The 22,234-nt window shown below is 41.9% G+C and overlaps 1 protein-coding gene across 1 annotated transcript in view; it reads right to left on the reverse strand.

Moving 5' to 3' along the window:
• Positions 1 to 22,234, reverse strand: part of SCFD2 (sec1 family domain containing 2) — a gene marked incomplete at its 5' end in the record, with an annotated part of 209,598 nt that overhangs the window by 156,019 nt on the left and 31,345 nt on the right. The window contains one exon of the mRNA XM_082483103.1: positions 15,682 to 15,813. Within this exon, the coding sequence (XP_082339229.1) occupies positions 15,682 to 15,813 (132 nt within the window). The remainder of the gene's footprint in view (positions 1 to 15,681; positions 15,814 to 22,234) is intronic.

Consider the following 22,234-nt stretch of genomic DNA (forward strand, 5'->3'; position numbering starts at 1 on the left):
TTTCCGTTGCAGAAGCACTAGTATCCAGAGAACCCCATGGTCCCAGGTATGAGCACAAACAGCAAGTCCCCACTACAGCAATGCCAGGGTAAGTCCACCCTGGGGGTCTGAGCAGCCCCTGAAGTACACCCCAAACCACATGGCAGTGGCAGCCTCCTGCTGCCTGCCCAAAGCAGCACTGTGCCACCAAGGAAGAGCTGGGACCAGCCTTCCTTTCTCGCTGGGCATTACTGATCCCCGATTCTCTTGCCACCATCGCAACAGCTGCAAGACACAGGCATTGGAGCTCAACCGCTCTTCCCTGCCCCTCATGGGCTTTCCAGTGCATCTCAAGTCACTCCAAAGTGATGGACCTTCAGGGAGGCAGAGCCTGTCACATGTTGTGTGTGTGAAGGTGTGTAGAGCAGTGCCTTTCAAAGACATAGGAGCCATTGACATGGTGACAACTATGCCGAGGTTTAGCAAATTCTGGACTAGAGGCATTCACCCAGAATAAATAAAGCTGGACTCTATCTACTACTCAACTAACACGTGCCACGTGAGCCTAAACAGCTAACCCAACTCGGCTTCAGTCTCATCAGCTGCAGCATTGACTTAGTTATCTCAAAAGCAGTTTATTATTCATCACTAGATGTGTATGGTATCATTAAATCCCTGTTTTAACAGTATTCCTATATAGATAATTCATATTTACAGAGGTGCCATATGCTATTTTATCCTTCTCTCCTAATTAGCCTCAGTCTTTTATTACAAAATGGAAACCATTCTTAAATACCAGTTCTGTTACTATTCTTTCAAAATTCTTTTCTGTGTCTTAAAACAAATAAAACCTAATCAATTAGGTAGGACAAAAATAACTAAAGCACTCTAATATAATCATCAAGATTTTCAGTTCTAAGCCCCTAAATATGACCCCAGTTATGATTCATGATTCTTAGATTATCTACAGTTTCAAGTTTCCAAGTACATTCAGAAGGCTTTGACAAACATACCTGGTAGCTTAGGTGTCTCAATATAGATTGATATTTTTTTCTTTTTTTGTCCTTCAAACCTTTGTTTTTAAATGCATGGCCACTTCAACCCATTATTTCCTTCTTTGGGCACTCTACTATTCAGTTTCCCCTTCCCATTGTTAAATCAGCATGAACAAAAAAGTAACAACCACCTCTAGCCAGTGTCTGAAATATTCTCTGGTTGACCTCCCAAATATTAAAGCACATTTCAGAACTGTTTGAATAAATAAGTGAAATCTTATCTTCCAGAATTAAGGTTCCTAGGGGTCGCCATCTATATTAAACTTCCAATTTAATACTGGCATAACAGAGTTTCTCAAATCCCCTTCTTAGCCTTGACTAAATATGTATCATGGTCATATTTCATTACCTTACTTTTCACCTCTTCCACAAGGTTAATAAACACTGAGTACTAGGCCAAGTCCCAACCAGAGGGTCTCCAGCCCTAAAAAAACAGTAATCCTTGAAAACAGTAATTCACTGTGACTGTAAAGGGACTTGAAATCTGCAAATTTGAATCATCTCCTGGATGCTTTAAACTTCTCACAGAAATGAATCAACTCGTTTGTCTTAAAATAACATGCCCAAAGAATTTCAGGTGGCTTGCGCGTGTCCTCATTTAGCACTAAGACATATGTTTTCAGGCAGTGAGTACTTCATCGTGTTCTTGGCACGCTGTCCCAGAGAGAGGGAGGTCATTGTTCTTCTTTGGTACATTATTCACAGGACTGATTATTTCTCTGATGATTTCTGGGAGACTTCTGCAGCTGAGAATACCCTAACAATCATTTTGGGTGGTAAGTAAATAAATAGGGATGGAAAACATGATGATGTATGAGTACGTACATATGTAATTCACCATGTCTCTTGTGTAACGAGTCATCCTTTGTGAGACTGAATGATGAGGCTCACACAATTACGCTTGGAAAAAAAGCACTGGGCAAGCCACCCAGTTTTACTGTATTGCCACGTTCCACCACAAGTCTTGCGCTTGAGACTTTGCAAGCTTTCTTAATGTAAAGAAATTCTGAAGCCCTTTCTGTCATCTCCTAAGACACACAAAGCACAGTACTTCATGCTGATGTCCACAACTGCCCCAGTGTTCCAGCAAAGTGCAGGTGCCACGTGTTTCCGCTGCGTGCTGAGCAGACACCAGAATAAGCATCTCCCAACCCATATTCATGAACTCTCCTGCTGATGTAAAACACAGCCCTTACAGCTGATGCACCCTATGAAATGAAGATATCACAGTGCACATGTACAGCACGTTGTATCTTATTTCCAACCAGGCTGCTTCTCCACAGATATAAATAACAGCAATTGCAGTAAATTTCCTTGTCTTGGACTTAAAGAATAAGTGTTTTATTTTTCACCCAGCTTCAAAGAGGCTTAAGGGACCTGCTCCTGTGTTTTTAACCATGTCTTGATCATCACAAATGGACAGTTCTACAAGTAGTGGCTTTTAAAAAAAAAAAAAAAAAAAACCAACCACAAACCTTTAAATGCAAAACTTCAAAATATTTCTTTTCAAGACTTAGAAGATACCCAACAGAACCCAACATCAACAAAAAAACAAAGTAAGCTTAGTGAATAAAAGAAGTTTCTGGTGTTTACCCGAAAAAAAAAACCACCAAATAAATTTTAGAAGAGAACAGAAGATGGCAATACAATTACTTCTTTTCAGGAAGTTGCATCAGCATTCAGTAACTACGAATAGTATCTTTAGTACTGTATTTATGTATATATATATTAAAAATCAGATTATTTCTATACAGCAGGCTTATCGATCTAGCTTTATACCTACTACTGACTAATGGGTAATCAAAAACTGGAAGCAGCATTTCAACCTTTCTTGGGCTATTTGGTTTGTGTGATATAAAAGTTGTTTGTTCAGACATGTCAGAAACACTGTGACTCACTATAGATTCAGCCAACGAAGAAGTACTGTTACTTAGAAAATCTCTCAAAACAATACTGGTTATATACTATTATATACTAATACTAGTAAGTGCTATTTAAATTTTTAAGCTTTTAACCCACAGTCATTTCCTATTAATTTAAAGATATACAAATTAATGACAATGTACATTTACATTAAACTTTTGTTTCAAAGCTTCACAAACATTTATCTGTACAGTAATGTTTACTCCCAACTATTGTGAACATCATGTAAATTGTCTAGAGAAAGACCACGTTAATATAGGCTTTTCACAATACTTTTATTAAGACAAAAAGACTTCATACTGAAGTTTATATAAGCTTTGCAGTATTACATTAGCAAAGAACATAAATAATGAAATGATATATTTGCAGAACTCCTGAAAAAGCAACACACTTCTGTTTTCTTTTAAATTTTTAGGAATTATCTTCAACTCTAATCACAACCAGACATGGAAGGAGACCTGGCCACAAGTTCCTATTTAAGTGTTTGGGTTTACTGTCTAGAAAAAAAAAGAAGAAAAAAAAAAAGAAAAAGACAGGCTTTATGGAAAAAGTTCAAGCACATAGAAAGACTATGGTCACCCCACCCCCTTCTTAAAAGTAATAGTAAGGTTAACCAAATAGTCTTGCATCCATGCGCTAACTACAATTTAATCAAAGACAACATAACACCAACATATTTCTCTGTTTCACATCACTGCACAGGGTTCTGTGTTTCACTTCCATCTGCTAACTGCTTTATAGCAGTGAAGCGCAAAGTAAATGAGGTCTGAGACACAGATATGACATGCTTTACAATTTTATTAGGGCTCGAACCAGTACCCGTCTCGCACCACAAGAGACTATTTAGCATGCAGAAGGTTACTCTCTGAACAACTACAGACAGTTGAGACAAAAACACCTTTATTGAAACTTTGTAAACTAACTTAACCTAGGAATTGTTATTTCTGCAAGTACATTAAGTCACAGAATAAAAAAAAAAAAAAAACAAAATAAAAAGTTCAACAAGAGCGTAGGGTAAAACATGGTACTTGATACTTCAGAACCAACTGAAGCCTTTCTTTAAACTTAAATTAAGTGTCAGTATTCCCAATATTACGTAAAATTCATGTAATGCATGATGCAGTAGTCATTAAACAAACAACAAAAAACCCCAAACCCACAACACCTGGAACAAATTTGAACACTTGATTTCCTAAACAAGAACAGCAAAAAGCCATTTACAGTCACCTGCAGGGAATACCTTCCTAAAATATTAAGGGGTAAATTTTGCCTCCAAATAAATTTCTTGCAATAGAGGAAGTATAGGATGCTCTACAAAACTTATAGTTTTTCTTTAATACTATTCTGAGTAATTTCAGTTTTGGATTAAAACATCTCTGTTAACCCATTCTATTTAAAATCTTCCATTTTGTTATGAATGCACTTCACATTATCTGTCTCAGTTTCCTCTAAATTAGGCATGTTTCCTTTAAGTAGAGGGCAGGACTTAACTCCCAGGACCACTTCCAAACCCATTTCCAAAAGCTGCAGCTGGTGTTGCAGTAGGAGAACCCAGTGGGGCTGCACGTTCCACACCATTCTTTTCATCTCTACAATTAAGATCAAGATTTGGTATTTCAAGGTACTTTATTCAGATAGGATGTGCAAATCATAGAATCATAGAATTAGTGAGGTTGGAAGGGACCTTTAAGATCATCAAGTCCAACCATTAACCTACCCTGATAAAAACACCACCACTTCTAAACCACATCCCTAAGCACCTCATCTACCCTTTTCTTAAACACCTCCAGGGATGGTGAATCCACCACCTCTCTGGGCAGCTTATTCCAATGTTTAATAACCCTTTCAGGGAAAAAATGCTTCCTAATATCCAATCTAAACCTGCCCTGACATAACTTGAACCCGTTTCCTCTTGTCCTATCACTTGTCACCAGGGAGAAGAGGTCAGCTCCCATCTCTCTAAAACCTCCTTTCAGGTAGTTGTAGGGGGTGATAAGGTCTCCCCTCAGCCTCCTCTTCTCCAGGCTAAACAACCCCAGATCCCTCAGTTGTTCCTCATAAGGTTTGTCCTCCAGACCCTTCACCAGCTTTGTAGCCCTTCTCTGGACACGCTCCAACACCTCAATGTCCTTCTTGTAGTGAGGGGCCCAAAACTGAACACAGTACTCGAGGTGAGGCCTCACCAGTGCCGAGTACAGGGGGATGATTACTTCCCTAGTCCGGCTCACCACACTATTCCTGATGCAGGCCAGGATGGTGTTGGCCTTCTTGGCTGCCTGGGCACACTGCTGGCTCATGCTCAGCCGGCTGTCCACCAACCCCCCCAGGTCCTTTTCTGCCAGGCAGCTTTCGAGCCACTCCGCCCCCAGTCTGTAGCGCTGCATGGGGTTGTTGTGACCCAAGTGCAGGACCCGACACTTGGCCTTGTTGAACCTCATACCATTGGCCTCAGCCCATCTGTCCAGCCTGTCCAGATCCCTCTGCAGAGCCAATCTACCCTCAAGCAGATCAACACGCCCGCCTAGTTTAGTGTCGTCTGCGAACTTACTGAGGGTGCATTCGATCCCCTCATCCAGATCATTGATAAAGATATTAAAGAGAACTGGCCCCAGCACCGATCCCTGGGGGACACCACTAGTGACTGGACACCAACTGGATTTAACTCCATTTACCACCACTCTCTGGACATGGCCATCCAGCCAGTTTTTTACCCAGCGAAGAGTACACCTGTCCAGGCCATGAGTAGCCAGTTTCTCCAGGAGAATGCTATGGGAAACGGTGTCAAAAGCCTTGCAAAAATCCAGGTAGATAACATCCACAGCTTTTCCCTCGTCCACTAAGTGGGTCACCTTGTCATAGAAGGAGATCAGGTTTGACAGGCATGACCTGCCTTTCACAAACCCATGCTGACTGGGCCTGATCACCCTGTTCTCTTGCATGTGCCGTGTGATGGCACTGAGGATGATCTGCTCCATGACCACATGACACAGATGTTCTATCATCACCTTTTCCTCTCTTCTCTCCTCAAGAAGACGGATTTTAGTGTTATCATCGTGCAGAAAAAACTGCACTTTAAGGGTCAAATCGATACTCCGTCATTAAAGATATTCAAACCAGTGCACAAATAACAGGTAGATGAGAAGTGATGTTTCCCCGAAGTCATAAAGAAACAACCTACTGAAAGACAATTTAAGGGAGGGCAGAAAGGGAAGGTGAGAGATGAAAGAAAGAAACTGGTAAGTTCTTTAAAAAAACAACAACAAAAAGAATTGACTCAGCTGAGCAGTTACAAGACCGACAGAGCTGGGTAAGAACAAGCTACCTATAGTTGCCTTTACCGCTTTAGACTTTTCTTCTTTCTCATGAAATATGACTGCACTGCTCCACCAGTTAAGAGTTCCTTCACTTTCAAAGCCATTGGTATTAACGAGTCACGGCCTGGGTGTGGACCTGGCACAGTACCTCTTTTTCAGGCCTCAAGCTCTTGCCCAAAACAAACAAAACAAATGCAGGTAACAACAGTAAGCTTCAGTAACTGCACAGAAAAAGTCCTCTCATTTTTACATATTTCCAACGTTTGAGCAGAAGTCCAACAAGGAGGATTAAAATTTATTATCTGCTAGCACAATATTTCCACATTTGGGACACAGCAGTTTCCAGTTCTCTTTTCAACTGTAGAAACAATAGCACTCACTAAGGACACATTTCAGGGCCGCCCGCAGACACCAGCAAGCCTTTTGCCACATCCAACATGCTGTTTTGCAGCAAAGTCCTTTTTTTCTTTTTCAGCCTTTATTTCAACTATTCCTGCGTTTCTTTCATTTACAATAGTCTAATAGCGGATCCGTGACCTAAATCTCTCTAAAGTTCAGGATTAAACGTGTCTGTCGAGTTGAACATCACTCAGCCGTACGCCCTTGCAGCAATGGAAGCGAACCACGTACTAGGTGGCATCAGCACAGCTGTAGCCAGCAGGCAGGGGGATGTGGTTCTAACCCTCTGTTTACTTGTGAGACAACATCTGGAGTATGAAGCTTTGAGCTCCACAGGACGAGTCAAACAACAGCGGGTCCAGAGACAGGTCACTACAGTGGTTTAGGGGGCTAGAGAAAATGATGCACAAGTTCAACAGGGCCAAGTGCGGGGTCCTGCATGTGAGTTGGGGCAATCCCAAGCACAAATACAGGCTGGGCAGAGTGGACTGAGAGCAGCCCTGAGAAGGACTTGGGGGAGTTGGTGGACGAGAAGCTCAACGTGAGCTGGCAATGTGCACTCACAGCCTAGAAAGCCAACCATATCCTGGGCTGCATCAAAAGCAGCGTGGCCAGCAGGGCGAGGGAGGGGATTCTGCCCCTCTACTCTACTCTGGTGAGACCCCACCTGCAGTACTGCATCGAGCTCTGGAGCCCCCAACATAAGAAGGAGATGGACCTGTTGGAGCACGTCCAGAAGAGGGCCAAAAAGATGATCAGAGGGCTGGAGCACCTCTCCTATGAGGACAGGCTGAGAGAGTTGGGGCTGTTCAGCCTGGAGAAGACTCCAGGGAGACCTTATAGCAGCTTTCTGATGGGTGCCTACAAGAAAGCTGGAGGAGGACTTTTTACAAGGGCATGTTTTGACAGGACAAGTGGTAGAGGCTTCAAACTGGAAAAGGGAAGATTTAGACTAGATATTAGGGAGACATTTTTCACTCTGAGGGTGGTGAGACACTGGTCCAGGTTGCCCAGAGAAGCTGTGCCTGCCCCATCCCTGGAGGTGTTCAAGGCCAGGCTGGATGGGGCTTTAAGCAACCTGGTCTAGTGGGAGGTGTCCCTGCCCATGGCAGGGGGGTTGGAACCAGATAATCTTTAAGGTTCTTTCCAACCTACACTATTCTATGATTCTAAGTGATGGTTTGTTCAGTCTCAAGAAATGAAAGTAGGAGGAGAGCTACATATCACTCACATAATGAGTAATTATAGAGAAGACTGAATCAGATTTCACAAAGGTGCACAGTGAGAGGACAAGAAGCAACTGTCACAAACACGGCAGCAAGTGCAAAATCAAACTGTACATAAAGGAGAACATTTGCATCCCAAGAGCAGTTAAGACTGGCGCAGGGGACCCAGAGAGGCTGTGGAATTGCCATCCTTGGATATATTCAAAATTCAGCTGAACAACGTCAACATATCTAGTCTAACTCTTAAGCTTTCCTTGGTCTGAGCAGGGGGTTGGGCTAGATGACCTCTAGAGATCCCTTCCAATCCAAAATTATTCTACAATTCATCTGTGTTTGTTGATACCACTCATTCTGTGCTAAGCTGCAGGCAGTCACAAAAAAGGGCAAATTTCCTGCCAAGCCTTTTCAGTCAACTTCATATTACAGAATTCTTTCTCCGAGATTCACTTGATAAGAAAGTATGCATATCTGTGCTCCCAAAATGAGCCTTCTGACACTGTCTTATCTTCCTCTTTACCACCAAGCTTCTGCTGCACTGTTGCCTCCAAACTAACAGCCATTCTCAAGCCCGGTAAGCTCTCTATTCACTCTTCAACCTCCACAGGATTCACACCAAGAGCATAAATACTTGCTCCTCATAAACCACGTTTCTTTCAACTCTAGGAACCTATATGTGCTAGGCTGAAGTAGAAGGGATGGAGGATAAATTGCAAAATATGCACATGGACATCATCTCTCACATAGTTCCAGTTATTCTAAAGTATGGTTGTTTTCTCTTTTAAGCAATTGTTTTGTGCTCTCAAGGATGTTAGGCTGTGTATCAGCAGGTGAGACTGAAAAAATGAACAGGCACACCACTTTCCTGAATTCAGCATCCAACTTGAAAGAAGCATAATGATTAGTGCAAAGATGGCTCCTCAGCTGGTGATGCTTCTAAGTAACTAAGCAACACTACACACAAAGGCAGTGTCACTCACTGATGAAAAACAAACTTCTGTTCCTTAACATCTCTGCAACTTGGCTATTTTGTCACATCACCTGAAAAACAGGTAACTTTGTTGGCAGGAATATCAGTATCCTTCATCCTTTCTGTTACATCTAATGAGTTACAGAGATGAGCCAAAAAGCTTAGTTGCTTAAGAAAAACAGCAGAAGGCTACACACTCTTTGCACATCTGGAGCTTGGAGCAACATCTCTGTCCTAGACTGGCAAAACCAGAAGACTATCAGGAGGTGGGATCTATTTAGTTGCATGAACACTCTGATCATACTCAACAAGGCTGAAACCCTGAACTTCCTCCTGAGGTAACACTGCAAGGTGAAACAGCCATAATATCAATTTCTTTCTACAGTTCTCAATGTGGTAATGACTATTCAGAAAGACCATCTTCATCAAGAGTTATGAGGGAAAGCGTAACCCCATCATACGCAAAGAGAATTCCCCTGAGAATGCAAAGGCCTATATAGAAGCCCCCCAGATAGCGGTGTATCCCAAACTTTCAGAAACACTTCACACTCTTCAAAAACATTTAGCAGTCTGAGAAGGAAAAAGCCTCCTGCCTCCAGGGGTGAGTGACGCAACAAAACATCTGCTATATTGACCATCAGTGAGATTGGGAACATTTGCTTCAGGTCAAGACTACAGTTTTAGTTGCACTACAGGGAGAAATCAGGATCTCAGCATTGCAACAGGCTGGAAAAAGCCAAATCTGCTTGGCTAGATAGTCCCACGCTGCAGGACTTGTGTTACATTTGATAAGGCAAAGAGCAGACCAATTTAACTCAGGAACCGCCTGCTCGGGATCCAGGCTGTGCAACAGGAGTTCAGGCCACAGACAAGCAGCATCCCTTCTCCTTGGAAAAATGCCCTGAGAACAGCAGTGAGCCCTTGGAGCAGCACTGCGAGACCCACCATCACGAATCTGGGACTCCGCAGGCTAAGCCAGGCCTGTCTCAGCCGAGTTGGTACGGGAAGCCTCCCGCTCCACGAGGATGCCCGGAGGGACACTTTGACTGCTGCCTCACCGATTCTGCAGCTTGCTGTCCCAACAGGTTTGGAGACCAGGTCAACAGACAACAGAGAAATCTACATAAACTGCCCAAGAACCAGTCTACAATACGATCTCCTCTCTGCATAACAGGGGGCCCGAGCGTCTCCCAAGCCCAGCTGTTATCCAGATACCCATCACTTACCCGGAGACGCGCTGCAGAAGGGATTCAAACACCCCGCCGACCGCTTTGAGCCCTGCAATGACGATCGGCCTCCTCCTCCTTTGTAAGGACCTCAAACCCAGACTGACATCGTGTCACTACTTGTCTCTATCACAGAATTGTCCTAATGGTTGGCCAGGGTGGATTTTAGATATCTGAGATAGATAATAATATTCCAGATAAATGAAGTCCTATGTGCTTATCTACTTTATCACAGCTCGTCTTCTTAGCAGATAGCTTGTACCCCTAAAGTTTATTCCAGGAACTGATGGTATTGAATCTTGAATATTTTCACATTTATCTCGTCAAGAATAAATAGCACGTTAAACACCATTACAGTCCAATGCAAATTTTCGTTACAAAAAAAGCAGCACATTTTATATTGTTTATATTTTTACACATGGTATTAATCTACATTTTGCTGCCCATTTTAAGGTACTTTTTTAACTCAAAATGTTATTTCATATCTCCAGGCTAAAATTTCAGGATCTTCCCATTTCTACTGAATCAAATTTTAGAGTTCAATCCAACCCACGCAAACCAGCCCATCTGAAAAAGTTACAGTACTACCCTTTACTTCACAAAGCCTGAGGCTTTGCTAATTTTGTAGCTAATTTTTAAAACTGCATTTGTACAGTTCAAATGGGAAGAAACCAAAAAGCTTTTCTTCTGCTAACAAGGGCTCGTGTAACAGCACACTGCTTTTTGTTTCTGTCACTATACCAGTGTTTCGACTTTCATCAGTCTCCATGCCAGTAAAAAGACACAATAAAGGAATTCAGACCCGATCCAGGTTTACTGTGCTCTTTTCAAACAGAAGAGCGAGAGTCTTTCTAAAGCCACAAAAGAACATTTGTAGCAAAGTTTTTACCGCTGCCACATACTATGCTAATAGCAAAGCTTTCAACAAGAGACTCATGGGCTGCCACGTTCAGAAGATGATTAAGATATGCATCAGACCTATGAAGAATGGAACGGCAAGTAGAAGAAAAAACAGTGACCTTTCTGCTGTGCTATAAGTGAGGCTGCTGCCTCAGAGCAGAACTCCTTACAGTCCCTTTAAAAGCTGAGCAGAAGTAATTCCTTTCCAGTATTTACAATCTCACTCTAATTTAGCACGATCTCACCAAAAGGTTTTATTCTGACTGTCTTCTAAACTGACTTCCAAAGAGCTTTTCAAAAGGAGACTTAATTCTTTAAATAAAATAAATTCCTTTAAATGCCAGGATTTTTATTATGCCAAAATAATTTACACCTACACAATGAGATATCTGACCAGAACTTGCCAAATATTTATCTTCCCCAGATATTCATCAGTATTCACTTGGGTATCCAAAACACAAATGCAACAGCCTCAGAGGCAAAACGGAGGTGATGTAGTTCTTAAAAAGTGTTGTTTGTTGTTTTGTTGTTGTTTTTTTTTAAAGTGTGTGTGCATATGCATATATGGAATATTTTAATGCCTTTTTATTTAGAATTGGGCTTCTAGCAAAAGACAGCTCCACCTGTTTACATGCAAACACATACTGTTTTGGGAAACTTATCTACCTGAAAGGGTTAACATACAACTTAGATGCAACCACTATGTTAGTAACATACTCTGTTAGTTTCCCTGCATTTACAGCATCCTGTAAAGAAGGGGCTCAATGCCGGCATGCCCACAGTAAGCAACAAATACTCCCCCAAAGTCAATACTGGCAGCATTACTAAACTCCACAGGAAATTACATCTTCAGAAACCATATACCCATGTTATGTCTTCATGGATGGAACAGATTAAACAATAAGTAACCCGAATGTAGCACGTGTAAAGCCTTTATGCTGGCTGGAATTCTGCACAGTGCTTTGCCCGCCTTCTCCGGGGCTGACCTCAGAAAAATCAAATACGCCGCACAGCTATACAGCCCAGGTTTGGTTTTGTAAGGAATGGGCAAAGTAGCTCCACAGTTTTGTGTTTTAGTTGCGTTTATGGACCATCGCTTGGCACTTTGTCTCCCTCTGCGATGTGGTTTCCCAAGACTTGCAATTCTTCTTTAAAAACGAAACAGGATTTTAAAATGCTTGCAATGAACAGTTCTGAACAGCTTACTAGCCTGTGTCACTCACTGAAGTTGGTAATGACAACGTAATTCTTTCATTCACAAACTGAAATGACAGTTAAAATCCACACTTTACTCAGACATAAATGGAAGAAAAAAAAAGAAAAAATGCAAATCTTCCTTGAAGATGGTATAAGACCACTTAATGGCCCACCTGGAAGCCTGAGTATGAGACGGCTACAGCTAAAGCAGAGAATCCTGCTCTACTTACGAATGTCATGGAGATGGTCTTAAATTTGAAACTGGGCTTGCTCCAATAACCTGTCTACCAAATCTTTCAACAAAATGTTGCCAGCTTTGCTCATCCTATCTCCACCCACCTTCTTTCTACACTTCTGAAACAGTCAATAGGACTTCCAGACATGCCCGCTACCACTCTCCTTGATACAACTAATAAAATGAATATGCAAATCAAGAGCACCGGAAAGCAGCACTCCGGTATACTCAGCTAAAACAATGTGGCCAAAATTGTTGATTTCAGTTATTTATCTTTCTTCTCCTTCCTCAGCACTCCTCTCCTCTCTCCACTCCTGCTGATTTCAATGAGAGAAGATGGAGTTCCCGGTGGCCTGCAGACATTTGGGGGTGTTGGGAAGAAAACACGTGTCCTCTTCTACAGTTCTCCTCCTCTCAGGGGGAAGAGGACACATTCAGAAGACATCAGAAAGTGAAATCTTGAGCTGTGTGTCCTCCCACAAGCGTCAGAGCTCCTGCCAGGCGCAGCCAGGCAATGGAAGAGGAAAGCCGGGTGTCAGGCTCATTGCTTGCAGGGCAAACGTGGGGAAGCACACGCACGCCTCCGAGTAACGAGCAGCCTTTCAAAGCCCAGAAAACAACAGAATTTATTTTCTTTGCACTGAAAATACAGAAACAGGATGGGATTGAGTTTCTCATCACTGCACAGGGCTCCCGCGCTGCCAGTGTCACACGTGATGCAGTTTTTCAGGCAGGTGGCCACCGCAGGAGGGCTCGGCTACACCAAATGGAATTCAAAGCTTTGCTTTCAAATGTAATTCACTCCTTATTTCCAGGGGGAAAAAAGGCAAAAAAAAGTAGTAGTAAGGAAAACACTCTTACCATCTGACACAGCTGGTCTTAGTAAAGAGAGTAAGAGGCAACTTTTATGCTAGAAAAACTCTTTGACATTTAATATTATGGCCATAAAAAACTCAGAAAATACCCTAAGTGTTGGGAAAACCAGTGTGCAACCCACCAAGACTTTCCGATACAGGCAGAACCTGAGGTAAAATCATAAAAACTCGAGTTGAAGCAGAGCGAAAGCATTTCCCTTCTCTCCAGCCAGTGTTGCCTCATATCACAGCCACAGTGGAAGGAGCCTTTCAACTAAACACAGTAATCGGGACCAGAACAGCCCACTAGAATTTGTCCTTCTCAGCAGAACCAGCAATTGATAAAACAACACCATTTCCAGCCTCCCTACAGAGAACTAAGATGGTCTGTAGCACGATGAACGAGCAATGAATGCTGTAAAGGCGCAGATCTGTTCCGAGAAGTCATTAATGAATACGTGTCATTGGACAATATGACAACTGGGAGTGAGTTTCAGGTTTTCTACATTTAAGCTCAACAAGAAATTTTCACTTTGGTGACTGTAGTGCCCTCCTTTCCTTGTTTCTCGTTTTATTGCTGCTTATCATTTACAAGACTGCCTCGAATTTTGTTTTGCCCTTTGAAGTTCAACTACAAACTTAACAACTGACTATGATTCTAGTGCAAGATACATATACAATTCACAAAATAAATAACAAGGCTCCATAAACATTAGTAAATTACAGCTACAGTTCAACAAAAAGACAAGTCCCAAGAACTATAGTGCCAGAAATTTGTTTCACCATCAACTCTTAAATGTTTCTACATAGCACTATATTGGGCCCAAGGAGGTCAGACATTTAGGCTGCCGTCAGTAAGTGGCAGCCAATATGATTAAGAACCAGGTTATTGCAGCCTTCGCTGGATCCCATGGGAAGGGGACACAGAGGAAAGGGTGGCTGATCTAATCATTCATACAAAGTAGATGGATCGTTTCCTCTCAAAGGCAGGAATTAGTTACTTTTAGAACAAAGCTGAATTTCAACATTAATAATCTTTTTTTAAGGCATATGTAATAGAAAAACAGTGGGAGCTTCTTGGTGTTATTACAGTGAATACTCACACACACGTTATCTGTGCAAGCTTAAACAAGACTTTATTATTTACTGTGCCTTGCCCTCTTCAGACAAATTTGTAATAGCCCTCTCGCAGCTGCTCCTTTTCCATTTCCTTAAAACATCTTACGGCATTACTGTTGCAGAGATCTAGTATTTCTGATTAATAATCTACTAAATGCATGCTCTAGGTATTTGTATAAGACCATACAATACGAAATGTTATAGCTGTTAGGAATTCATGAGTTGGCTGTACATCTAATCCTTCTACAATATCTGGGCAGTTTACTCTGGAGTCCCAGATAAAAGCCCATTACTCTTACTCCGGGAGGACCTTTCTCTCTTGATGAAAAGTTCAGCATAAAATAGTCTTAGAGTACATAAAAATGCAAAAAATTATTGCGGTATAGAGCAATACCAGTTTTTATGAGCCTAACATTGTACCAATTCCTGCATTTCACTAAGTATGGTATATAGTGAGAAGGAGGTTCTAAAAAGGCTATGACAGGACGAGGGGCAATGGGCACAAGTTGGAACACAGGAAGTTCCGTTCAAATACACGGAAACACTTCTTTACGGTTTGGGTGACAGAGCACTGGCACAGGCTGCCCAGGGAGGCTGTGGAGTCCCCTTCTCTGGAGGTTTTCAAGCCCCGCCTGGATGCAGTCCTGAGTAATGTGCTCTGGGCAATCCTGCTTTGGCAGGGGAGTTGGGCTGGATGATCTCTAGAGGTCCCTTCCAACTCTGAAAATTCCATGATTCCGCGGAAGTCCTTATGTTATAATCTGTATCTCTAATATTTTGAAGAGTTCAAGTTTAAAGAGTGCCCAGACATGGTTTTCAGCTTAAACTCTCGAGCCAGGCAGTCTTATTTCACATAAACCTCACTACCTATGTAATGTAATCACTACCTGTATAACGTAATCATACACAAGATCTGCACAACTTCCATCAGATCAGCTGCTATTTACAATACCTGCTTCAGGACACAAATCCTGCTGAATACCCAAATCCTCATGCTTTGCAGAATAAAGACAAGCAGCATTGCTAACCACTTGCACGCCTTTAAAATCCTCCTTCATAGAACTCCATTGCTTCACAACCACTCTCAATCTTTTCAAGGTTGTTGTATTTAAAAGAAAACACTTGCCTCACTTCTACACCAGAAACATCCTATGGTAGCCGTGATGCTCACCTGAAATGTGTCGACAAGGATGGGGATGAGTTTTCCCCGAGAGGGTTAAGTGGAAGAAGAGGAGCTGACACCATCTTTTACGTTCCCATTATGTAGGGAAGGGTATGTCATGCCACTCACCCATGCTCATCTTAATAGGTAAATTTTCTCTGCTTGCAGCCTCCACAAGGTGTCTCCTAGCCTCCATCACTGCTTCCTTCTGTTTGAGGTTCATGAAGGACTCCCAGAGAGCTTTGGCAGCTGGATCGCTATAAGAAAATGACAGGGTTACACTAAACATTGCTTGAATAATGGAGTAAGCTTAAGACAACATTTATATTTTAAGATGAGTGCTTCTACTTAGTAACTTCTCTGAGGTGGGCAGGATACAAGCAAAAAGAAAGTGATATAAAAGCTTGATTTTTCTCAGTTGCTACAATTTCACAGAAAAAAAATAGGGTTTTTTTGCTGCTAATTATAAAAGATTAGAATTCACATATAAAAAATAAGCATGTCAGCCTCAAAGTAACCACTACTGTTCAACCATGGGAATATCAGAAACAGTCCAAACCTCTTCAGTTACCAAAGAGCTATGGAAAGAGCGGGCTCTAACTTCCCCATGAGAGTTTAAGTCCCAAAGCCAATACTTCCAATACTGACGGCTCTTGGTATGATTTGATGAACTACCGCCACTTTGGGTGTCATGAATTCTCCTTACATGAAAAGAATAATCCATAGCAGAATGTTAACTGTCCTTATGATTTCTGTATTTACAGATTTCCTTTTTATTGTTGCTGTTGCTCAGCTTAAATTAGGAATTTCTGTGGCTCATCTGCACTCAGTTCCCTGTCAGTCTTCTCTCTCCTCCCGGACACTGCATTTGTTGCTGTTGTGAATGAATTCAGTGTTTTCTCTGTAGGGGGGGAGGAGGAGAAGGGAGGGAAACCCTCGCCTGGGGCTAAAGCCGCACATTGGGATTAACTGTGTTGGGTATTTCTTTATTTATTTTCTTTTTTAAAGAGAAAGCTTCCCTCTGTTTTTTCCCTCAGGAGATGTTTAACTCCTAAGTACGTTTTGATGTCATTTACAACATGCTTATAAACATGCCAAAACAAGATTTGTTTCATGGAAAATAAAAAAACCCAACAATTCATTCGATGCCGGTTACAGAGCAGCTGTGCTTATGCTCTGCTGCAACGGCAGGGCTGTATGGAGCAAATCTCTGCTCTCGCCCAAACCAGGTAAGAGGGCTGCCAAGCCCCACTCCTGTCATCCCAGGAACCCACATCCTCTGTCAAAGCCTGCGTGGGTGGAAGGACCGTGGGAAGAAGCTTGAGTTACCCTTCTTCTGAACAAACCACAAATGAATAAGAGGAGCAAATTTCACCCTGTCATCATGCTTTAAGAAAGGAAAAATCAGATGACCTGACACAGACTTTCTATTTCTCTTTCACATAATGCAGCTCAACCTTCCTCCAGTGACGGAGGCAGGAGGCAGCACATCCCAAAGCAGCCTGGGCATCTGCAGCAGCTCCCTCATATCCATCCCCAAGCATGATCTGAGCACTGATGCTGCGCACTGTTCAGGGGCAGCAGCTCCAAGGGGATTCCTCACAAGAAAGAGCACAGTGATCTATAACATATGATAGTGCAAGAAATAAGAAAGAGATTCCCAAAGCAACTAGATGCTTCAACACAATCTCCCTTAAGTAATGGATATGTTATTTTTATATAACGGGTATGTTATTTTTACAGACTAGCTATCCGATTGTTGCGATTCAGTCCTACCCACCCAGCATCACTTTTAAATGCAGCTGTTTGATCCGTTCATATCACATTCACAGGGTACGTCTCACTGTCATTAGAAGTGTGCCTGAGGTTTGGATTGCAAGAGGCCACTGCTTTGCCCATTAACTAATCCCTTCCTAAACACGCAGCTCCACTATAGAGATCAGGAATCAGGCCTAAACCAGAAGCTAGTTTTAAAAGTACTTTTTTTTTTCTATTTGGAAAAAAAGTCAAGCTTTTGTTGTCTAAGATTTTAACCTGTTCTCATCTTCCCAGTTTTCTTCATCACCATGAGCAGAAACTCTCCCATAAACACAGATACCAGCAGCTAAGACTTTTTTTTAAAAAAAAAAAAAGGAAAACAACACAAGGAAGCTAAAACAAAAATCTCCCAAATTTTGCACAGGTTTTTGTAGTCTCATCTTTCTCACTCCTATACTTCATAAAGATCTTTAGCAAATAGTAAAGTGTGGAAAATTCATCCATAAAGCACCTATCAACCTCAGTAAAAGTCAGAATGTACGTGATAAGGTTGCACCATTTTTCTACCTGTCGTCCTTTCCTGCTGCTCTCCCTTTCCACACCACATGTGTTGATCAATCCTGTCAATTTTGACTGTAAGGTCTTTGAAAGCAACTTATACTATCCTTGCATAGTCACTACTACAAGTCCCTGTTTCAGCTGGTACTTCTACTGGCTAGTAGTTTAAACAATAAACCCCCTCCAAAATAACAGATGAATTATTTTAAACTTAAAAAAAAAAAGTAAGAATGAGTCATACTAATGCACTAAAAGCAAAATGGAAGGGGGAAGGTTTGCTGTTTGCTTTGTAAACTCTCTTCCTCCTTTACCCACAGTAGGTTTTCTTTAATCCCAAGGACCTAGGTTTGCATCCCCGAGGGTTGCTTTAGCACACCAAAAATAGCAAAAAAGCAAAACAACTGTGGTACAGCCTAAAAGCAGATGGAGGTCAGCCACACTCCTGTATGCTCAGCTCTCTGTGTAATCCACTGGGTTTCTGAAAACATTTTTCTTCCCACTGCTTTGCAGAATGCCTAATGGTTTAGGTATCATATATAGAACAATATAAAACAGGAAGAGATCAATACATATTTATAGCTCACATACATAGCCAACTGACTAGGTCAAGCCACAGAAAGCAACAGTCCCCATGTTCAGTCATTTTTTTGGGAAATATAACAGAGAAAAAGAGCAACAAAAGTACTTGTATGCTTTCTGCTGAAAACACTTTTCCCGCTCCCCCTCTGTTCCACCTCCAGAGAAGGGCTTTTGCTTTGAATGACTGCTCATTCTTAAACTTCAGCAATGACACGACAGGAATGGCTGCTGGGAATGAGTCAGTCGGACACAGTACATGGCTCTGGTGTTGCCTCTTGCCTGATCTGAGATTTTCCTTATGGAGATTTCTAACACTCAGAAACAATATTATCTTATCTTCCCCTTTTGGTGAGACATTTGCCTGCGACTGCCTTCCAGGTCTTGTCACGGTGCCCTTCCCCTCCTCTTTTTCCCATCTGCAATTCCTCTCCTTTGGTCCAAAGGCCCCAAATCCAATGACACTGGTGCTGTAATCAGGGATTTGTATGGGATCCAGTACCCCAATTCAAATCTCTCCTTCCTCTTACATTCCTTGACTTCCCAAGGATTATTTATTGATTTTACAAGTTATCTAGTGAACTGCTGCACTCTGAAAGTAGTTTTCTGAAAATAAGTAGAATTTTTTAAAAGAATATTTTATGTTTTAAGAAACCTTAAAAGATTATTGTCTGACTTGTTCATTACATTCATTACAGTTACACTACAATACAGATCAGGAACTCTAAACCACCCTTCAAAATAAATGTCACAACAATAGGTAAATATTACAGTGCACACTTTTGTGCATCTGTTACAAAATGTTTTGCAGGGCACGGCAAGCCTGACAAAGAGAAGAGAGCACTAAAATTCAGGGGCTTCTACCATTAACCGGTTTCACCAACAAGCTTAGAGCTTTGTTCACAGGTTCTGATACTCTCCCCTTCCTTTTATCCTTATGGTCACAGTACCTAATCAATCAGCCATCTCAGAAAACAGAACAGAATAAAAACAAGCGTAGTAGTTACCTGCCAGACAAATTAGAAGTGTATTAAGCAAAAATGTGACGTTATGTCCAGAGATCATAGAATCATAGACTCATAGAATGGTTTAGGTTGGAAAGGACCTTGAAGATCATTGAGTTCCACCCCCCCTGCCATAGGCAGGGACATTTCCCACCAGCCCAGGTTGCCCAAGGCCACGTCCAGCCTGGCCTTGAACACCTCCAGGGATGGGGCCTCAACAACCTCTCTGGGCAACCTGTGCCAGTGCCTCACCACCCTCAAAGTGAATAAACTTCTTCCTAATGTTCAATCTGAACCTGCCCTCTTCCAGTTTAAAGCCATTCCCCCTCGTCCTATCGCTACATGCCCTTGTAAAAAGTCCTTCCCCAGCTCTCCTGTAGGCCCCCTTTAGGTACTGGAAGGCCTCAATAAGATAAGGTTGAAGTCTTTGAAAAGCTCTGTTAGACATAGCTATACCATTCGAGATACATAAAGCAAGGTTTCTGACAAACATCTGATAATTGCAAATTTCCACCTTTCCCTCGTACATAAACGTTACATTTTTTTAATAAGCCATTCTCTGTTTCAAATCTAATTCAAATTTACCTGCATACAATTTGGACTTTAAAACAACAAAAAAGGTTATAAAGGAAGAGGGAGAATTCTAGACACCTAAAAGATGCAGCTTCCCTACTTCTGGCATTTGCATGCGAGTTTAAAAAGCTGAATCATGAAGACATAGAGGGGAAAAAGGACCAAATCATCAGACCCATACTCTATACGAATCCTAAAATGAGACATCAGCTGCCAACAGTGCCAGGAAACCAGTGCTGATGATAAGCAGGTCAGAAAGACTGGGATGTTCTCTGCTGACCGAAGATAGCTGCAGGTCGTTCAAAGCAGCTCTGATTTGCGGCCTCCAGAGGCACTTTTTCTTTAATTAAAGACAGGAGAGATGGAAAAATAAAAATAAAAATCAAGAATAGAACAAGTTAGCCGTGAAGTGGCTAACTAGCTGGCTTCCCCAATGTACAATACCCAAAGGAAAGACCTCTCCCTGAAATCTGCTGTTCACTGGTAGCAAGATGCCAGGGTGAAAAAGCCAAGGCCTTGAGCAGAAGTAAGGGTGCAGTTTGTAAAGCAGTTCTTTGGTGATGGCGTGTTAGCTTCAGCAACATTCACTGCGGGGGAACTTGTTCTCATTCCCATGGCACTCCTTTCAGCTGTGGCAACGCATTCCGAGTGGGACTATGCATTGAGTCAGATAGGAGAAAGTTGGTAATTTTTAAACACAGCTCAGATCCCTGAACTAATCTGCTTGATCTAGACATCTACAGGTTGATAATCAAATGCCTAATCTTGCATCTGTTAAAATAATAGTCTGGTCCAGTCCTGCAAGGACAATACTGCCAAGGTTATCTGACAGACAAAAAGTGCCCCTATCTGTGATCGTCTGTAGGCTTAGTCTCAAAGCTACTCATTTTGAACACGTTTGGGGAGAACAGGGGAGGTTGGTGGCACTGGGATGTGCTATTACCAAGCTGGAAGCAGTAGTGTGGAAATAGGTGAAATCAAGTGCCTGCCAATGGAGAACAAACTCTCAGAGCAGATGCAAACCTAAAGGCAAAGACAGAAACCTGGGGACACTCGTTACCTTGGGCGGGGGGGGGGGTGGTCCAGTGCACAACACCACAATTTCAGGCTTCGCTGAAATAATATGCCTTTTGCTTCACACCACCAGTACAGAAAGATATTTACTTCCCTTACTGCTCCAGATCTTGTCTGTTACTGATAAATTATTAAAATATAGTCTTCCAGGTCACTAATGCTGACCAAAAGGTCAAGAAGCAATAAGCCCATCCAAGAAAGTATGTCCATTCAATGACTAAGTGTTCCACATTTACAATTATGTTTTCAGAGCTACCAATAGGCCATTCTTAACCCCTTTAGCATTTATAATATTAGTTTGGCAATGTATTTCTCCAATCAGCATGTATAATTAACCAAATGAAAACAAGTCAGACGCTCTTGTCAAAGCAGCATACCATAATCACCAAAATTATCAGCCACACCTGTAGTCTCTGGCAAGCTATGGCAAATTATTTGAATATGATCTAATTTCAAGTCAAGGAGGATAAAATTGACATATATGTTATCTATTACTGGATTTTTGCCTGGACTACTTTGCCTAACAGGGCAAATTCAGGTCATCCTGTTTTCTCCTTATAAAACACTGGCATAACAAGCTTTTTCTTTCTGTTACACGCAACTCTTGCCGCGTCCCCAGGCTTACTGAAAAACAGGTCAAGAGTCTCTTCCATAACCTTTTCAAAGGCCAAATTGAGAAGTCAGTACGTACATCCAGTTTCCTTCCCAGATCTCCTCTTGCTCAACTCAAGAAAGAAAAAGATGACTTTGTAGAGTTTTGGTTTGGTTTTAAACTGCCTGGGGTGAGGTGAAAGCCCAGCCTACATCAGAAACAAGTAACCAGGTGGAGGACATCATACAAGCGAGATGTTAAAGAAAGAAGAATAAGCAAATGTGGTTATTTCTACGCCTGGCAAGGGACACAGGATTTCAAAGAGCAACTTGCTGGCACAGACTCTGAATAAGTGACAGAAAACAACAGTGAGCGGGCTTCAAAAATGAACCAGCTGAAATGACAGCATTTCAGTATAACAAAGTAGTGGTGATTGTACTTTTACAGACTTACCGGAAAAAAAAATCTGAAGGGAAATTGTGCTAGTCTCAACATGGGACAGATTCTGTGGTTATTGCAGCAGCAAAACTTTCACCTTATGCC

Source organism: Vanellus vanellus (assembly GCF_965231255.1).
Source record: "Vanellus vanellus genome assembly, chromosome: 4".
In the NCBI taxonomy this organism is placed as follows: Eukaryota; Metazoa; Chordata; class Aves; order Charadriiformes; family Charadriidae; genus Vanellus; species Vanellus vanellus.